We start from the raw sequence: 20804 nt of genomic DNA on the forward strand, positions 1-20804 counted from the left end.
ATGATTTAATGATTCATCTCTCAAGGTGAGTGAATTAAATTAGACCAAAATTTGTCAAATAAGCTCTCTACTCATCAAATCAAGTTCATGTAGAAGATTAAGTTCACACTCATAAAGGTCAAGTCTGTAGGCATAGAAGTGAAGTAGGACAATTGATAGTTAATTTTTAGAATCTTAAAATCTTCATCATAGAATGTCAAAATTTGAAAGAAAAATGAATAAGTAGCTTGCCTCTAACACATCAATTCCTATCATTAATTATCAAAATTAATATCACATTCAATTATTTCAATTCTCATATTTATTATATTTATAAATATAATCAAACTAAATAAATTTAAAATTAACAAAAATATATTTATTTAGATGAATATGTTTAATTAAAAACATTTAGCCTTTTAAAAAAAAGCATGTTAAGAGTGTGATAATACAGTCTACTGAACTAATCAATAAAACTAACCTAGTTCATTCAGTGGGGTATACAATCTCAGCCAGGTATTTGTAAATCACGAAAAAATTGTAATGGTAAACCCCTCATCTTAAGAAATGTTTTAAGAGATAAAATATTCAGTAAAATTTGAAAGGGCAAACACTCATTTCTGAGAATAATTAAGTAGGACCCGTGAGTCATAAAATGTCTCTACTCCACTAAATGTATCTCTTATGTGCTCTGAGAATCAATTCAGGAGCTTCTGGAAAAGCTTTAGGAAGAATCAAACACCTTTTTCCCAACAGGAGCTCCTTGACTGAACATCTTTCTTCCAAGCTGGAGGACTGCCTCAGATTATATGCCTAACACGCACTGATCAACTTGTTAAACCCTCTCTCTGTTACACAAACATAAGTAGATGAATCATTTTCTTCTGTGAATTGGACTTGGGTGGCGTTTAAATTCTTCAGCTTTCATCTGTTTCAGATTAAATTGTCATCGGACACTGTGGAGGGAAAACAAACCAGGTATGTCAATAGTCAATTCCGCTGAATTTATTCATGTTTCAGTCAGTCCTCGTACCTGCAATTGCATTCACTCTGTGGTTGAAATGGCGATTCTATAATAGTCAATGGAGATTGCAACAGCCATTCTACCACTGGTTTTGGAACCAGCAATAAGTATACTGCTGAAACGTATCTCCAATGCGTCAAACAGTATCGATGCCTACCACGATGATCTTAGATCTCTGTCCTCCAGAGTGTCCATTCTCAAGAGTCTTGTAACCCAATTATTAGATCGCCTCAACAGTTCAACCGGTCGAATCTCAGAAACCCTGCTAGAGCCCGCCAAACTATGGTTAGAAAGATGGAATGATGTGATCGAAGATGCAGAAACCACCATTGCAGAATGCAATGACGATGATCAGGGTTCCACCTGTTGCATGCCCAGACGGAATAACATGAGGAGAATCAAACAGGCTATGAAGAACATCAAAGAGATGCATAATGAAGCCCCAACATTTATCATGACTTTCTTTCTCCATATGCTCACTCAGAGCCAGATTGGGTTCCAAGATGCAAGAAATGGAGCCCCCCAATTAATAACCCAAATGGCAGTGACCCATCCAATGCCTAATGTTTTAAGGAGACTGCAAGATACTGCTTCCACTGTAACCATAAGTACTGGGTTTAATGGCCAGTTATTGTGCGGGGAAATTGATACTCATTCCCCTGACTTTGCCCTGACAATGGGTTCTTGCAATCCTCCCATTTCAGTGATTGTGAACTGTAGCGAGGATGAGGGCAATCCTCTGGCTCTTACAAACAATGTGGGTAATGCACAAGAAATGACCATACAATGTTGTGAAGAGCAAATATTAATCACCACCAATGTTGATCGCGTTCTGGAAATTGAGGCATTGTCTGAGCAAGAGCGATGGGAGGTTTTCCAATTCCATGTCTTCAAAAACAGTCACCACCAGGGGGATTTGCTTCTGCACAGAAATGACATGGAAGATATCTCGCGAGCCATATTTCGAACCATTGCGGCCAAATCGTATCTGATCGAAGGAGTAGCACATATTCTTGCAAAGTTCAACAATCCATTCTATTGGCAGCTTAAATCAGCCCTGTTCAGCTCGGCCCCCGAACCCTTGTATGATCGGTATGAGGCTTTGCCTATGTTCATTAAGCTCTGCTTCCTTTCCTGTGCCGCCTTTCCTCAAGCTGAAGAAATAGATGTTGAAAATCTGCTGGAATTGTGGATTGCAGAGGGTTTACTTTCAATCAAGCACGACCTTATTGGTCTGGTTAGCTTTGGATACCAGGTGATGAAATTGCTATTGCGGTATAGTTTGATTGAAGTGTCTGTGTATGACTGGGCAGGAAGGCCTGTGCGCTGCATTTTGCCCAGTCGTATACATGAAATGGCCGTCCAAATTTTGGACCAGAATGAAAGATGCTTCTTTAGGCCGCGTCAGAATTTGGAGCTATTTTCATGGCCTGAAAGTCCCCTGTGCCGCAGCATATCTCTTATTGGCAACAACATAATATCTCTTCCAACAAGATCTGGATCTGCATCTGTCCGCTCTTTGCTACTAGCAGGTAATACTAGGCTTGCTAAAATTCCCAGCTGCTTTCTCCAGGGTTTGATTTCGCTTAGGGTTTTAGACCTAAGCGATACAGGGGTTGTGTCCTTACCAAGCTCACTCGGCGATTTGAAAAACCTTATTCATTTGAACTTATCGAGAACAAAAATAATCAGCCTGCCGAAGATTTGTATAAAGTACCTGAAAAAGTTGCGATCTCTTCTTCTTTCTTGCTGCATTGAGCTGAAATCCTTACCTCCAGAGATCTGCAAAATCCAGTCTTTGAAGCTTTTGGATGTCAGTGGCTGCACATCCTTAACCTCCTTTCCCTACACTATTATGGAATTGAAAGAATTGCAGGTTTTGAAAATCAACAGTACACAGGTATGGAATTCCAAATCCGGGCTTCTGGAAGGGATGGCAGAGTTGTGTTTGACCGGCCAAAGAAGATATGCAATACTGAGTGACCTGAAGACATTGATAAACCTGAAACGCTTGCATCTTGACAGTGAAGAAGATTCTTTGATTTCAGATGGGGTTATGGGAAACATGCATAAGATGCAGAGTCTCTGGTTAAGAATGACAAAGCTGGAGCATCTTCCAGAGGACATGACGGCCATGGCAGAGTTGTGTGAGCTTCAGCTATTGAAGTGCATGAAATTGCAGGAACTTCCGAGTTGGGTTTGTGAATTCTTGGAGCTTCGGTTTCTTTGCTTGAACAGCTGTTACAGCCTGAGAAGCCTCCCCTGTCTAGAAACATTGCCATTGTTGCGGGTTCTTGAAATTGTAGATTGTGAGGCATTGATGGAATTACCCTCTGAATTTGGAAGAGAAGGTGCTTTCCCTGCATTGCAGTCGTTTACACTGAGGGGTTTGAAGATAAGGTCCCTTCAAATCCATAAAGGGGCAATGCCCATGCTCAGGCGCATGGCTCTGGAGAATTGCAACAACCTAGAGTGCTTGCCAGAAGAGCTTGAGTATTTGGAGAATCTTCAAACATTGGATATTACAGCATCGGACTTGCTTATTCAGACTATAGCATCACCGTCAAATCTTTGGGCTCTTAATTCTGGTGTTCAAGTGATCCCACCCATATACAGAGCATTAAGAAACCAGTAAGGTACAGTATTCATTTAGAGTCCTCCTTGGTACTAAATCTTTGTTTCAATTTTCCTAGTAGTTTCATGGAAGAGATCTTCCAAATTTCCAAATTGGGTGCCCAGAAATTCTCGGATCGATTCGTATGAGTGTATAGTTTCATGTCAAACTTGAAAATTAAACTATACAAAATTTTCTCTATATTTCTTAATTATCTATTTTGGAACCACTCGCATTTGGTACATCCATAATTACCCTTTGCTTTAAACCCCTCTAGATATAACAGAAGTCTAAGGCTGAGGCCTCATGAGCTATTTTAAGGAGTAGGGGTCTTATTGGAAAAAAAAAATGAAAAAATGTTATATAATTATTTAATTTTTTTTTCTGAATAATAGTAGTTGTATTTTTAGGATTGTAGATTTGAGTAGGTAGAATTGGGATGGGACTATTGTGTTATTAGTTTAAGAATTTTTTTCTACACTTGTTAATCATTTGAAGTTTTAATTTCTACCAAGAAAAATAATTAAAAGCCAAAAAAATTAATTTGAATCAAAACATAAATTAAGAAATAAGCAAAATATGGGTTGGACTAGAAGCTATTGGGGTAACAAAGAGTGGGCTTACGCTGGACTCTTATGGATGAGGGCTTCCTAAAAGTTTTAACTGGGTGTTGTTGAGATTTTTTAAGAATATTTTAAAATTTGTTGTTTTATAAATTTAGAAATGCTTGTTAGCTAAAATTGTGGATTAGCTAAAATTGTGGTTTTATGAAAGGACTGGTTAAATTTGTTTAGCAGAACAATTAGAAGTTTTTTTTTTTTTTTTGATAAAAGTGGATGACCCATTGAAATTATATTAAAACTTTCTATTTTTTACATGGTGTCTGGTTCAATGAGCACTGAGGGGAAAGAACCAGTAAGAAAACCCTTCAGTATTGCTCAAGAAAACATAAGCCTATCTACCCATTACAATAGCCCATAGGCAACCCAAATACAAACCTTGATTACATTATCAATTACATTAGATATAAAGGAAGCTTTGAAGAGCTTGTAGGAACCAGTGACCCAGTGGAGAAGATATCATCCCAAAAATGCAACCACCATATTTTAAACAAGAACAGTGCCAGCATCAAAACACCAATCTGCCTGTGCACCACATGAGTCCAAGGCCCTGCACAGAACAAAACACACAACCAAGAGGGAACCAACGAAAAGAAGTCCTGACACCATAAAAATGGTTAGCATACATAGGCCTAACCATATAAGAAGTAGAGGAAGATGAGGAAAACCTTCAGGAAACAGGGAGAAACCAATCCATAAAATAATCCAAAGCAATAGCCATGTCAGTAACATCATGATAAGGAACCATCTACACCACCAAACAAACTGCACTTTCCAATTCCTCAAAAAAAGCCACCAACCACCAACTCTGGCAAATAAACTCCACATAATGCAGAGCATTGCGAAACAGAGAAAAAGAACAGATGAATGAATGTCATACCTGAGCACCTATCCGGAATATATAACAAAGAAGAGGATAACCATTGTATGATTACCATATCATCATAAGAGAAAATGCCCAGCAAGAGATCTCATACAAATTATGGAAATTTCGTATAGCTTACAACAGGCCCAATCATTAAAGAAAATGCCTAACCAACACGACACCCATGAAGCATAATGATTCATCCGAAGGATCGATGCACAAAACGTGAAAACAAAAACTCATGACAAAGTCACCCAATCTATCCGCAAGGAGAAATGATTGCCAAAAAAATAGAGCATCCAAGCATAATACCCAAACTCATCCATGAAACATAACGAGTAGCATAGAATATCCGATACCAAATCAGTCCCTAAGAAGTCCAAGAAAAACCAAGCTAACCAACAGCCACAATGCTAAACCCATAAACCCATTATACAGCTTCATGGAAAAAAACAATTCCAAGCAAAAAACCAATAATTACCAAAACTGCCGACCGAACATAAGGCATCCCTTCCCTGTCCCATGGGGAACATAATTACACAAAACCCAAAATGATCTCACCCATCCTAATTGCCAACCAATATACCACAAAGCTGATAGATAAGGAAAGACCAAAAGGCAATCACCAAAATAACAAAAAGAAGAACAAGAATAGCCATCAACAGGGGTATCCATAACTAAAAATGTGGTCATAGAACAAACATGAGAATCGACCCAGCCCCTATTCACTATCAAATAAGTGTCAGTTGGGCCTAAATTGCCCCTCCATCCTCCTTACTTAATAAGGCACTACTACCAGGAATAGCTAAAGCAGAGATGCTGTCATAAGGCAAGACAACACCCCCCCCTATAGCCATTCAATGAAGTAAACTCCCCATGAGGCGAGAAAATTATCGAAAAATCACAACAAACTCCTTTCGTAATGAGGAGATTCTCCCAATAAATGTCAATAACAATGGTATTGCCCCAAAGGCGAACACCCTCATTATAGGCACTTACGAAAGAACAACCCCACCAAGAAGGACTATTAAGATAGAAGTTTCATGTAGGAGATAGGAAAGTCCGAAGGGGCAAGTTCTATACAATCAACACCTTCACTAACAACCTTGTTTGCAAGAAAATCCGCAAAAACATTAATCTCTCTAAAACAGTGTGAAATTGAGAAAGTGGAAAAACCATTAAGTTGGAGGAGAATGTGCTCCAAAAGATACTGCAAGTGCCAAGAGAGACACTTTTTGGCAGCAACCGCCTGAAAAATCAGCATTGAATCACCTTCAATAACAATATCCTTGATGTTTAGAGAATGAGCAAGATCAAGTCCAAAGGATAGAGCCTGAAATTCAACCACGTTATTAGTGCCATAGCCAATATATTTACCAACTGCCTTGATGATTTTGAAGAATGATAAAAAATAATTACCCCAATCCCAGACTTCCCCGGATTTCCCTTAGAGGCCCCATCAAACTGAAGTTTGAATGAAGGGAAAGGGGGAGAACTCCAATTAGCCATCTTGCGCTTAAGAAGCGAAGAAGATGCATATGATATAACCCCATGAGAAGACATTAAATGAAGTGAAGGCCATCTCCAAGTAACCCAGTTATCCCAATGTGAAAAGGATTTAAGATGATCTAAATTTTTATGAATGAAAGAAAGCACCACTTCACTAATGGAGGCTTGGATTTTACCAATAATGTCTACCAAAGATGCAGACTTATGTTTGAAGATTCTTGAATTCCTTTCAAGCCAAAGATTCCAAATCACCAAAGATGGAGCAACTATCCAAAGAGATGAGTAAAATGAAGCGGGAAACAACAAGGGCCAGGACCAAAATTGTGAAAGTAGATTTGAACAAAGAGCAGAAGACCACCCTAACATACCAAACAACCAATACCAACATTTAGAGGCAAAGGGACATAGCAGGAAAAGGTGATCCACCGATTTCATACAATAACCACAGAAGACTCAAGGAAACACTGATGTAATCCCAAGCCTATCCAATCGCATTCTAGTAAGGATTTTATCTTGGACTGCCAACCAAGCAAAAGCCCCTTCTTTTGGAAGACAGGCAGAATGCCAGAAAAGCTTAGTAGGCCAGCAAAAAGACATAGGGGTCTGAATCAAAGAATTATACCCCTCTTTTACCGAATAGGAGTCTGTAGCATTTTTAACCCAAACCAAAGAATCCTCCTTATTATGGAAAACTAAAGGTCTCCTATGAAGTTCTTCTACAAAAGCTAAAACAATATCATTATTAATAGCCAGGGGAGGGATATCCTTCCATTTAGCCACTAAACATGGACCTGAGGTGACAATGGTAAAATAGTCTGCAACAAAAGGTCCCCAAAGTTTCAATAGGATATCTGGCAAAGGGGACCAGTCACGAATAGCTGAGAGAACAGGATGCCCATTCCAAACTTCATCCCAAAAATGGGCCTTTCTCCCATTATGGACAACCCAAGATAAATGTGGCAGGACCACCTCCCTACTAGAAATCAGAAAATTCCAGAACACAGAACTCCTTCGAAGGGATGTTGCAGTAAAAATCCTTTCCCTGGATGTTCCCCTTAAATACTTAGTGAGCATGACAGAGGGCCATTTACTACGGGGGGCTGCATATAACTTCCAAATCAATTTTGCCCCCAATGCTTTATTTTGAATATCCAAATCACGAATACCTGCACCCCCCAGCTCCTTGGGACGACAAATTTTATCCCAAGCAAGAAGAGGAATCTTATGTTCCCCTCCTAAATTATCATTCCAAAGGAAGGACCTGAGGGAAACCTTAATATTCTTAACAAATTGAGAGGGAGCCTGTAGGATAGACATGAGATATGTAGGAATGGCATTCAAAACTGATTTGATTAGAAGGATCTTACTAGCCATTGTTAGCCACTTATGATTCCAAGAGGAAATTCTGGAGGTAATAGAATGAACAACTTTATCCCAAAAGGAGGCCTTATCTGATCCTAGAAAGAAAGGAATGCCTAAGTACCTACAGGGAAAAGACCCAACTTGAAAACTCCAAAAGAGGGCAAGATTGTCCCGAAGTAAAGTGGGGACATTCACAAAAAAGATTTTGGACTTCTGCTTATTAACCTTTTGACCAAAAAAGGCTGAATAGTCAAAAATAATTTTCTTAATAACTCGAGCTTCCCTCATAGAGGCCTCCCCAAACAAAAACGTATCATCAACGAATAAGCAATGAGATTGTGAAGAAGGGAGGCCATCCACTCTGATGCTTGACCATAAACCTGATGTCGTAGCATTAGATATAGCCCTACTTAATGCTTCCGCCAAAAGAATAAACAAAAAAGGAGATAAGGGAGCTCATTGCCTAATTCCCCGGGAGGAAGCAAAAAAACCAAAGGGAGACCCATTAATCAATACTGAGAAGCGAGCAGAGGATATACATGAAAATACCCACTTAACCCAACACCGCGAGAACCCTAAATGGTTCAAGACTATGAGCAGGGACTGCCAATTAACACGATCATAAGCTTTAAGCATGTCTAGTTTAAGAATCATTGTTGATACCTTTTGTTGAGATATGGAGTATAGGATTTCGTGAGCTACAATGGCACCTTCAGGAGTTTCCTGTCCAGGCACAAACCCACCCTGCTCTAACGAAATTATCCGAGGAAGGAGTTTAGATAATCTAACTGAAATTGCCTTAGTAAAGATTTTATATAAGGTGGTGCACAAGGCAATTGGACGAAAGTCCGAAAAAGAGGTAGGGTTATCTACTTTCGGGATAAGAGCAATAAGAGTAGTATTAATTTCCCTTAGAATCACCCTATTCCTTCTAGACTCCTCCAAGGCTTGCAGCACATCTTTTCCTATAAAGTCCCAACATTTCTGAAAGAAAAATGCTGTAAATCCATCTGGTCTTGGCACCTTTTCCGGGTGCATGGAAAAGACTATCTCTTTCAATTTAGCTAACGAAAATGGGGCCATAAGCATCTTATTATCTTCTTGAGAGACTAAAGGAGGGATCGAATTTACAAACTCGTCATCAACCACCACTGGCTCTGTTGAGAGAAGAGATTTAAAAAACCTAATAGCTTCGGTAGCTATTTCGTCTTCATCTAACAGAGTATTACCATTAGAGTCAATAATACAAGAGATTCAATTGCGAAGTCTCTTGAGATTAGAAGAGGAATGAAATAATTTGGTATTTCAATCAACTTTAGAAAGCCAAAGATCCCTAGACTTCTGTCTCCAATAAGATTCTTCCCTAGCCAGGGTCTCACTCAACTGTATGTTCAGCAACTTTAGCTTATCATACATTGCAAAAGACATACCTGAAGAAACAATGTTTTTATTAAGTTTCTCAATTTCCTCCTAAATCCTGGCCTTTTCACCAAAAACATTCTTAAAATGCCGCACATTCCAATCCTTTATCCTTAACTTTAAAAAGCCCAACTTCTTAACTAGTTGAAACATCCGAGACTTAGGAAAAAAAGGGGCTGAATTCCACCAATATTTTAAGGAAGGCAAAAATGATTGATCCCTAAACCACATTGGCTCAAACTTGAAAGGTAACTTTCTAGGAGTCCTATCCTCGAAAATATCGAACTAAATAGGGAAATGATCAGAACCAGTAAAGGGGAGAATTGAGGATACAATATCCTGTCCCGAACTGAACCAATTATTCGAAACCATAAAACGATCCAGCCTTTCCAAAATCTGAAAAAAGTCCCTTCGCATATTAGTCCATGTAAATGACCCATTAAGAGGTTTACAATCAACTAAATTCAAGTTCTGAAATAGCATGTTTATTAGGGATGATTCCCCAAGCCTTTTCATCCATACTAGTAATTGCATTAAAATCTCCCCCAAAAATCAGAAAAACATTCCGTAGAGGAGTAGCAAGAGAAACCAAGAAATTCCAGAGTATTCTTTTTTGTAGAACCCCAGAAGGACCATAAACATTAAATAGCCAAAACTTTAAATTTTACGACCTGCTCTTAACTAGCCCAAGCATCCAATTAGATGATGAAGCAATTAATGAGAAATGAACAACAAAATCTCTCCAAATAACTGCCAACCCACCCGAAGCACTTGAAGAGGGAGATGAGCAAAAATTCCATACTTTCCAAGAAGAAAATAACCTATCTGCCGACTGCAGATTTAGCTTAGATTCTTGCAACAATACCAAATCACACTTCATTAAGTCCAATTGTGACTTAGTCAAGCATCGTTTGTTAGGGGCGTTTAAGCCCCTAACATTCCAGGATATTATCCTCATTGGTCTTGAGGGGAAGCTTCAGCTCCCCTCAAAGCATTTAAAAAAACTGGAGAAACCAATCCTACCGAAAAAACCTTATGTAGACTTCGTTTAGTAGCTAAAGTTCTTGTGAGAGGTGGACTAAAGGGTTTCTTTGATCTTTTCTTTTTCGAAGTCTCCAAAGAAGATAGAATAGTTGATTGGATTCCCACATCAATTTCTAATTTGGTCTTAATATGCTTGGGCTTACGACCCCTCTTCCTTGGAGTAGACAAGGGTGAGGAAGGGAGAAGAGGGGTTTGTACCAAAGGAAGCCTCAGAGTGACCGCCACGATGGCCTTATCTACCCTAATCTCCTCCTTATCTAAGACCATGGGAGCCAGAGATGACACAAGACCTGAAGCCACCAAAGCCTTATCCCTATCGAGAAGCTCAAAAGAGTTATTAGTGGGAAAAGCGGCCAATTCATTCTCCAAATTACCCAAGTCAACTGAGATCAAAGAGACTACCTTATTGGCTAAAGGAGAATCAAGAGAAACCTTATTAGTGTTAACTAAGTCCTGAATCTGAGCAATGAGATGCTCGTCTGGAATTACATCAATCTCCATAGGATTGACAGTATCTACCAAAACCTTAGGTACTTGTGATGCAACTTCTAATAAAATACCCCCATCTGAAGTAGTATCAACACCCTTATCTTTATGAAAAACACCAGGGATACGTGATTCAACCCCTAACATATTACCCATGTCAACCATAGGCTCAGAGGACAATCCCGTATTTAGAAAGATATTAGGTTTTTTCAGAGGAACAAAATTTTTAGGAGCCACTGTAGTAATTGTAGAAGTGAAGGTTTTGTTCACGAGGGAAGGAGGATTAACAGCAAAACCAAACAGTTGGATTTTATTCCAGGTAAGAGCTTCCACATTCTCATCAAACGGAGATCTCATAATTAATTTTTAATGATAATTTTTTTTAATTGAAATTGATAATTTTTAAATAAAATTTATACGTAGAAACATGATTTACATACATACATAAATGCTTTCAAATTTGTAAAGATATATGACCAACAAATATAATTAAATTTATAGATATGCAAATCTTATTAAAAAATTAACCCCACATAAATAAAGTCCATAAAAGTAAAGCTGAAACTGTTCTCCTGCCTTTTATAAATCTTATAAAAATAAAACCCAAAGAAAGACAAACTTGATAAATATGGTCAAATTCTTATCAAGTTAAGAGGCGTTCAAATTAATGAAAAGAAAGCTACTACTTTGCTGGTGCTCCAAGTGGATCCCACAATCTTAAAAGAATGTATTTTTTTAAATTTAAATATAGGGATTTAGGTTGGATTAGATTGACAAGAATATACTCATAATTAGATTGTAAGAAATTGTGGGTCAATTGAGAAGACCATGTAATTTTCCACACATTTGCCTTGCATGTTCAAAGAAGATATTCCCAAAGATCTTGAATTGATAATTAAAAAGGAAAAAATGCAAACTAGGTCCTATAGTTTAGTCATGTTGTCCTAATTATTATCACTAAATATCTCCTACATTCATTTATTGATTTGTAGATCAAAATGCTTATTAAAAAAAGTAGATTATTATCAAGGTTATAAGCAATTAAAGATACATATATGATTTATATCTCTAGATTATTATCTAGAATTCTATTAGCTTGAATATAATTTTATTTGAATATAATTTTCATACCATAAAAAATTTCACATGATCAAATATACTTTAATGATCCATAGCTAATCAAACCCACCCCATATGCTATTATCAATAGTCTACGAAAGCCATTCAAAAATTATTACAACTATTTTGACAATTAGCTAATTAAAAATCAACAAATGAATCTATTTAAAAAGATATAACTATCCTCTAAATTTTTTGTCAACTATAAAGATTCAAATCATAGAGATGATTTTCTCTATGCATGCACAACCTCCAAATCTAGATACATTAGAAGCACTAGAAATTAGAGTGAAAAACCTATAGGACCAAAGAATACATTTAGTTTGGTTCAATAGAAAAAGATCTAGCCCAACTTTATCAAGGTAAGATATATTTATAAATTTGTCATCTATCTTCCATCTAACCCAACCCTCTACACAAAGCATTACATCATTTTTCAAGTACAACATTTTTATTAAATTTGTTATTAAAAACTCATAAATAAAATTATTTCTATATTTATTGTAATTGGATATTCAATACATTGAAAACCAAATAATACACTTAATCTAGTTTTAAGTAAATAAAAGTTATTTTTGGAGGGCAAGTTATGAGATATACATGTAGTTATACACAAGATGATACTCATGAGATTAATTTTTTTTTATAAAAAAGAAGAGAACATTTCATAGGTTTGTATACATGGTGGCTAACACAACCCAATTCCATTGATTTCTATAAAAAAAAAGTTTGAAGTGTTTTTTATACCTTGAATCAAATCCTATTTTGATTTCAAGCAATTAATCTTTATTAACCCTTCAATTACCTTTTTCTCAATAAACAATATAACCCAAATATTCGATTCTTCTTTATAAAAATCTATCAATTTAATCCAAATCCTTAACAACCCTTGTACAATTCATCACCAACTGGTCTATTAATGCTAGCTTATTTCTCAAACTAGTTTTTGTAGGAACCATTAAGTTCCATATCTACTCACTCAACATGCATTTATATTATTCCTCTATTGAAACCCTTGATAGTATTATTGTACACTTAAAAAGTAGGAAACAAATTCAATTGGATTAAGTCTTTGAACCTAGCCTAAGATTAATGAATTGTATTTCCTTTCCCTTTTGATAAATATTCATGGACCACTTAAATAATGTCAAAGTGCTCACTATATGTTTAATATATGTGCCAATACTAATGAAAAAGAAACAAACTTCATCCAATAATTAACATTTTAAAAATCTTCAATTTGTTAGGAATAGGTGTTATACACACTATATGTTTAATATATGTGCCAATACTAATGAAAAAGAAAGAAACTTCATCCAATAATTAACATTTTGAAAATCTTCAATTTCTTAGGAATAGGTGTTATACACCTTGCATAACATGGAATATTTTAATTATGTAAATTAAATCAATATTTAGTGTGGTGCATCTAAGAGTTGTGTTTAGCTACATTAGATATTTATTGGCGGTGACTTGTAAATTTGTATGTAACATTGGGTTAGTTATTTTATGTGTAGAAGACATATAAGAATTACATATTATTTAGGGAAAGACATTTAATAATGTGAAAAATTAATACTCGAAAGTTAATGTGGAGTCAATGGTTTTGTATATTCATGGATTTGAGACACATGGTTTTATCTTACCACTTGGTTGTATTTGTGGAAGAATTTAAGTCTATATAAGAAAACACATGTTTAGTGGAACTAAGGTTGGTTGGGTGAGTGGGTTGTTGTTGCATCGAGTCTTCTATTGATGAGTGTATATGTGAAGCAAGTCATGTGATGTGTGGATTCATGCTTGGGTAGATAGAGGATGCATTGGAGATGCTTGATATTTCAAAAGTGTCAATGATAAATCCATAACTGTATTTAATATTTTATTACTAAATAATACATGGAGTATGGATGCTTTTGGAAGCTAAGTTTCTTTCTCTTGAGAGTTTTCCTAGGGTATCTTATGTTATCATGTAGCTTGTCTATTTGATCTATGCATTATATTTATTATGTAAGCTTATATGCATGCTTTTATCTCACAATGTTATGTAAGAAATAGATTAACAATTTAGGTATTATGTATTATTTCTTAACAAGTGGTATCAGAGTCTTATTCATGGTTTTGGGAGGTGTAAGCTCTTAGATTTAGTGTAACTTTTTCTTGAGTAGATCTAGTGCAACTTTGAATCCATGTTTATGTAGAAAAGATTTAAGATATTTCATGGTAGGGACTAGGTGTTGTTTTTCACATTTGAGGGTTTGGGATTTTATAGATTTATTGGTTTATTACATAGATCTAGGGTTTAAAAATGTTGGATCAAAATGATTTATTGGAATGAGATTTATATGAGGTTTTTGTAGGAGATTTTCAAGATGACCCTGGGGGACAAAATAAACCTTGCCATTGGATCCAAATTGATTAAGAATGGTGATTAACATACAATTTTCCTTATTTTAGCCACTTGAAAAAAATAATTTTTTTGGTCTCCTATCCCCTCAGCTATATGATTGTATGGCTTAGTTTGTAGAAGATATCAAAAAATAAATTAAAAATTCAATTCAATTTCTATAATAATGAAGTTCATTTGAAAAATTAATATTAAATGTCAAACTTTAAAATAAAATTTGGTGGGTTGGGGGGTCAATCTAGACCTACCCCCATCGTATCTTGGTGTATTGTAGGGTACTAATGGTCAATTGTTGTTGGAATTCACAAAATTAGGCTTAGATGACTATCTAATGGTCACATTATGTGAGGCTCTACCCATCTCATAGGGCTTAAAATCCATCCAAACTAGAAAGGAATTTTAAATTCTTTGTATAGAGTTTGAAATTTGTGACTAAATCCACTTATTGTTTGCCCTTAGATGTCAAACCATCTAAGAATTGCCCGAGAATTGTCAGTGTATCACCATTGTCAATCGACCACTCAAGAGCCACTAGCCTTCCACCCCTAAGATTGATTCTAGAGGATTTGTTTTTCCAAATATGCATAACTTTCACATAGGGTGTTAGTTTTGTAATTTCCAATAGTTGGCAAAAAGATCTTTTCAAGAACTATATAATGATATAGGTTTGGTTCCTTGATTTTTTAATTTTTATCAATTTTTGGAGCCATGAAGTTAGATGTTTCTTTAGAACATAGTTTTGGTAGAAATCATATTACATGAAATACATTTTTTTATTTCAAATAGGTGTTGGAGAGCATTTTCAAGTTATAATACATCTAGTGGATTAGATATATTTTTAGTTTATGGTGTAGAAAAGAGTTTGTTTTTTGTTTAATCACTTATTGATGTTTGAAGTCTAAGATGTGATTGTATAAGAATTCAAACAAGTCAATAGATGAAACCCTGGGAGAGTACACATTTTTATGAGATTTATATGATGCTACATTTGATTATTAGTTTTGGTGCCTTTTGGTATATGTTTATAGGTGTTTTCAGAGTTTTAAATTTGATGGTGATAGGTACACAAATTGTCTTTTGGTTTGAGGACATGAGTTGACATGTATGACCCGACATGGTTGACATATACTCTACATGATAAACATATGCTTTTTCTTTCATTTTATATGTATACAAAATTGAAGAATGCATGTATTGTGAAGTTTGTTTTTTGAAGATAGGTAAGAGTTGGTAAACTCAAAATGAATTATTTCTTATATAGTTTATGAGTTTGTGATCTAGGGAATTATATCCTTTTGAAAGTGGTGATACAACTTGATGGAGCAATATAATGTTGTCCAATAATATGAGAAATTTATTTTTCAAGAGTCCAAGGAGGTAATAATATAGGAACAAGGGAATTCAACTAAGAGATATACCCTCTTTGAGGGTTACGAGGCAACTTGACAAATCTCTACTTAATTTAGGATTTGTTTCTATAGTGTCATAAATTGTAACCCCTTACAATTTCACACTCCTTTTGACCCTTTCTTTAGTATGCCCTATCCTATGTCATTTCAATCTTATTTGGGGCTATTCTATTTTAAACTTCAATACACCTTATTCCAATTTAATCATCATCAATCCAAAAATTAAGGGTAGATCCAATATTAAGGCCCTTATCTTGCTTCCTACAAAACCAAGGCCTATTTTGTTGAGTCTATGGAGTGCTTCTCTAATGAATGACACTTTTTGACCAAAAATTTAGCGGATTAACTTGTTGGTCTTAACATTGTAAAGTTTGGTCTCATTTTTTGGATATGACCATTAGAGGTCATCCTAAAAGAAAAAATACCTTGATAAACCTATATAAAGGCATCATCTCTAATTCATTTGATCATCTTTCATGATTTTCATAATCCAGCAATTCTATTATTCCAATTCTTGAGCGGATCTGAATAAAAGGAGAATCAAGCTAAAAATATTGGAGACTATGGTGTATTGTGGGGTTGGCATTGATGTCAAGCCTTAGTGTTGTGGAGATTGTTAAAGATTGTTGTCATTGATTTCTCTTGTGTAGTTATTGTGTTGCCATTGATGAATTATGTTTAATGGTGTGTTGTCATTGAAGTATAATACAGATGAGTGTTAAGAGGTAGTAGAGATGGTTGATGGTTATTGTATCAGATGTGTTCATGGTTGGATGTCCACCAACTTGGTGTTTATGTCTATACTTAGTATGATATGATGATGTGTTATGTTGAGGAATAGTGATGATAATGGTGATTCCAAATATGTTATCATGAGGATTAGAAGGATTAAGTTGAGGATTAGATGTATTAAGATGAAGATTAGAAGCATGGTGATTAAGTGGATACTATGTTGATGGTCTTGTACATGATAAGAGCTATTGTTCCATCCCTCTTGTTTCTTCGAGTGAGAAAATAGTGTACTACAATGATGTTCTAGTCTTTGCAAATTGATAAAGTATGAAAATGCAGGATGGTGTGTTGAAGACTGTCTAGGAGAATGCTCTGAATTCCTTCACATTTGATGCTATGGTCTTGTGGTTCTGGAGATAACATGTATGTTCTTTTTACATCACATTTTTACTCTTTCAGGTCCCTGGTGTTGTCACAAATGGTTTTTGGTGAATGCAGCATGTTGGAAATTTGGTTGTTGTTAGGACTAGTTTGGAAGATGCTCCACATTTCTCTACATTGATGTTTCTACTCTTATGGCTTGGCATATGCTCTTATAATTTTTGTGCAGGATCTTGTTTCAAATTTTAGGTGATGAAGTTTTTTTAAAGTTTGTTTGACATTGACTTATCTCATTATTATGTTGTTTGGGCATCTGGGTATGAAGAACTATGTATCGATTTAGTTGTGATAGCTTGTTTTGGCTCGCCAGTGTGAATGGAGTATATGGAAATGTTGTTGGATATTCATGGACTATCTCTATGTGGTCTTCATGGCAATGATTTATCTTTTTGATGTTGCATATTGTCTCGAGTTGGTTTTTTAGGGTGATTTATGGTCATCTAGATGACAAGGCCTATTCTTTGGCTTGCGCTAAGCATTTTTGGGTTTGCACCAATATTGGAGTATGTGACAAGTTGTATTTTATGTCCTATTTTTCCTTGTGGTGATCATCATTGAGAATTTATTTGGAAGATGTGTTTTGGGTTGACTAGTTATGCACTACATGTTTTATCTACATGTTACCCTATTGCTAACTTGGGAGGATGTGTTACAGTGTGTTTGATGTTTAGATCTTCTTAGAAAGATGTAATAAGCTGTTTTAGGTCTTCTCTATCTCCTAGATTGGACCACTTTCAATGTACTATGATTTTATGGCCAACCTGATGTGATCATTCCTTGTCCCCCATTGTAGTTGACCTAATTGGAGTTTTGAGAGATTGTGGATGATATATATAAAAGATAAGATTAGTTTCAAGTGTGTGGAAGGTGTGTAAATTGAGAAAGATGTGAATTTGAGGCAAAAAAGTGTGTGATGGAATTTTTGGAGCTAAATTGTTCAATGGTTTCTTAAGGCAACATGTCAAGACCACCCACATTCTAAGGACATTGTTGGAAGCTATGATGCTAAAAACTTATACTTTGTGATTCATATTTTCATGTATCTTTCTTTGAGATAGTGAATCTCTTTAGCAATTCAATTGTATCTTGCTTGGAGGTAGTGAACATTCTCAGCAAGTCCTTTTTGGGAGGACTATGCTTAATCTGAAGCAGTGAGCCTTAAAATAATTTGTAATCTTGTTCATATAATGTGAGATAACTCTCACAATTGGTTTTCAATTCTTGGATTTACCAAATAAATATACTATTCTATTGTGAATTGGTGTTCAATATTTTATCTTTCATTGCTATTTGATCAAATTAAAATTTTTAGAATTTGTATTGTTCTTAAAAGTTAAGTTTTTGTTCAAGATTGATTCACCCCCACTCTCAGTCTTGGGGTGTGTTCAACAACAAGAAGTTGTCTTCAAATATGTTTTCATGATGGAATTTGTTATGATTTATCATGTTAGCACATCAACACTTGGAAGACTTATCTAAAGAGCACTGCATCACTACCAATATCAATCTTGAGGTATAATCCTATCAATTCATCATTTCATTTGATATTTAGCCTCTAGCCTACTAGAGGTAAGCTTAATAAGTGACGAGATGTTTGTAGAAGGGAAGATGGAATAGGAAGTAAAGAAGGATAGTAATTTTGATGAAGTTATTTTTTCTAATATTGTTTCATTTACAAGAAAAGAGGGATAAGTAGAAGATGGAATGTAGAAAATCGACATTGCAAGTTCTACATTCAACAAGGAAATTGATGAAAATGAGGAACAGATTTTTCTAAAAAATAATATGAATAAAATTGAAAGTTTGTTTGAAGATATGTAAATGGAGGATGGAGTTACTCTAGTATAGGAAGTTGAGGTAAATGTTGATTTTTCTAATTTTATGCAAGTAGAGGAAGAGATAGATGAAAATATAATAATAGAAGAATATGTAGATAGATGAAATATCATACTAGATGGCACACAAAAAATGTAGTAGTAATAGAGAAATAAATCATAGAGGTAATATATGATCATGAGATGCATGTAAACAAGGTGGTTAGAATGGATGAAGAGGTGAATACAGGGAAGAAGATGGAAATATATGATTTTAATGATATTTTCAATACAATTTTTTATGTAGGTATGAAAAATAATATAAATAATGCTAAAGAATATTGGTTGAGGAGGATAGATTATCGTGGGTTAAATCCTATGAAAGGAAAGATGAGTGAAGAGCTGATTTGTGAAGAAGGGTATGAAAAATAATATAAATAATGCTAAAGAATATTGGTTGAGGAGGATAGATTATTGTGGGTTAAATCCTATGAAAGGAAAGATGAGTGAAGAGCTGATTTGTGAAGAAGGGTATGAAAAATAATATAAATAATGCTAAAGAATATTGGTTGAGGAGGATAGATTATTGTGGGTTAAATCCTATGAAAGGAAAGATGAGTGAAGAGCTAATTTGTGAAGAAGGATGGAAAATGTTTTGGGGAAGTGTTGGAAAAAAGAAAGAAGAAAACTATTGTAGAACACCTATTAGGAAGATTGGAGCATGTTGAAAGATTTTCTTTAGCTTGGAATATTGTTCCAAGTAATCAATTCCATTTGTGATATACCCTAACAAACTTCTTACTTGATATGTCTAATGTTGGATCATTCAAGTTCACATGCACAATATTTCATCACCAATTTATTTTCCTTTCATGTTTAATCATGGGATTTTTGTTGTAGGTTGGGTTTCGAGATAATCTTTTGGAATTTTATAAGTTTGACTAAGCCAAGTGACCTTTGACTCACACTCTTGTCTTATTCTTTTAATTCAATAGCTTAAATGGAGGAAAAAACTGGTGAATTTTGAAATAAAACTAATTAATCTTCAATTGCCAAAGGAGCACAACTTTTTTTTATGATTTTATTCCTTTTCTAAGGATATTTAAAGTAGTAAGGCATTGCATATGATACAACAAAGTTGATGCCTTATTTTGGAAGCAAAAACTATATTTTATTTCACACTTTTTGAAGGAATTTTAGAAGTCAAGTTGTTAGGAACTAAAAGAGAAAATTTGGGTGCCTCCTAATGGTTCCTCAAAAGGGTTTTAATCTTTATAATATACAACCTTTAATTGTGCTAATATGAAACAATCGACAATATAAATTTAGGTCATTATCAAATTATTTAATTAATTATGTCCTTTAATTACTTTATTCACTTAAGCTATACTTAGGTGCTTTTTCCTTTTATTCACTTAAGCTATACATTGTAGTTGTAATAGAGTAATAAATCATAGAGGTAATTATACTTAGGTTCTTTTTCCTTTTATTCACTTAAGCTATACATTGTAGTAGTAATAGAGCAATAAATCATAGATGTAATTATACTTAGGTGCTTTTTCCTTTTATTAATTTAATCTTCCTTTAGGGTTTTCATCTAGGGTTTTATATTTATTCTTTTATAAGAATTTATTTATTCATTATAATCTATCCAATTCATTTATGAATTAATCTAATTATCAAATTCCTCTTTGGATCAATCTCTCCCAAGGATGCATAGCATCAACCATGACTTTTTCTCTTCAAATATGATAGGTGTTTCTCTTGTAGGTGATTCATGGGGTTGTAGAGTTGAACAAATAATTTCAACATAGTATTAGATCTCTAGATTTTCTAAGTTCCTATCAATTTTCTGAGAGATCCAACCTTAAGGAGAAAAATTGGCTCATCTTGGAGAATTTTTCTTTTGGGGTTTTTCTCATTTTCTTTAGTTGTGAGAGATATTTTTATTTCTACATGGGTA

At 34.9% G+C, this 20804-nt stretch overlaps 1 protein-coding gene across 1 annotated transcript; it reads left to right on the top strand.

Moving 5' to 3' along the window:
- Window positions 1-608: 608 nt before the first annotated feature.
- Window positions 609-3832, top strand: LOC131855982 (putative disease resistance protein At1g63350). The gene has a single exon (XM_059221262.1). It carries the CDS (start codon window positions 1062-1064, stop codon window positions 3636-3638), a length of 2577 nt encoding a protein of 858 aa, XP_059077245.1. The 5' UTR covers window positions 609-1061; the 3' UTR covers window positions 3639-3832.
- Window positions 3833-20804: the final 16972 nt, after the last annotated feature.

This window comes from Cryptomeria japonica, chromosome 5, assembly GCF_030272615.1.
Source record: "Cryptomeria japonica chromosome 5, Sugi_1.0, whole genome shotgun sequence".
Taxonomy (NCBI): Eukaryota; Viridiplantae; Streptophyta; class Pinopsida; order Cupressales; family Cupressaceae; genus Cryptomeria; species Cryptomeria japonica.

Coding starts and splice junctions, on each gene's coding strand:
- LOC131855982 (XM_059221262.1), top strand. CDS start 1,062: ATGGAGATTGCAACAGCCATTCTACCACTGGTTTTGGAACCAGCAATA.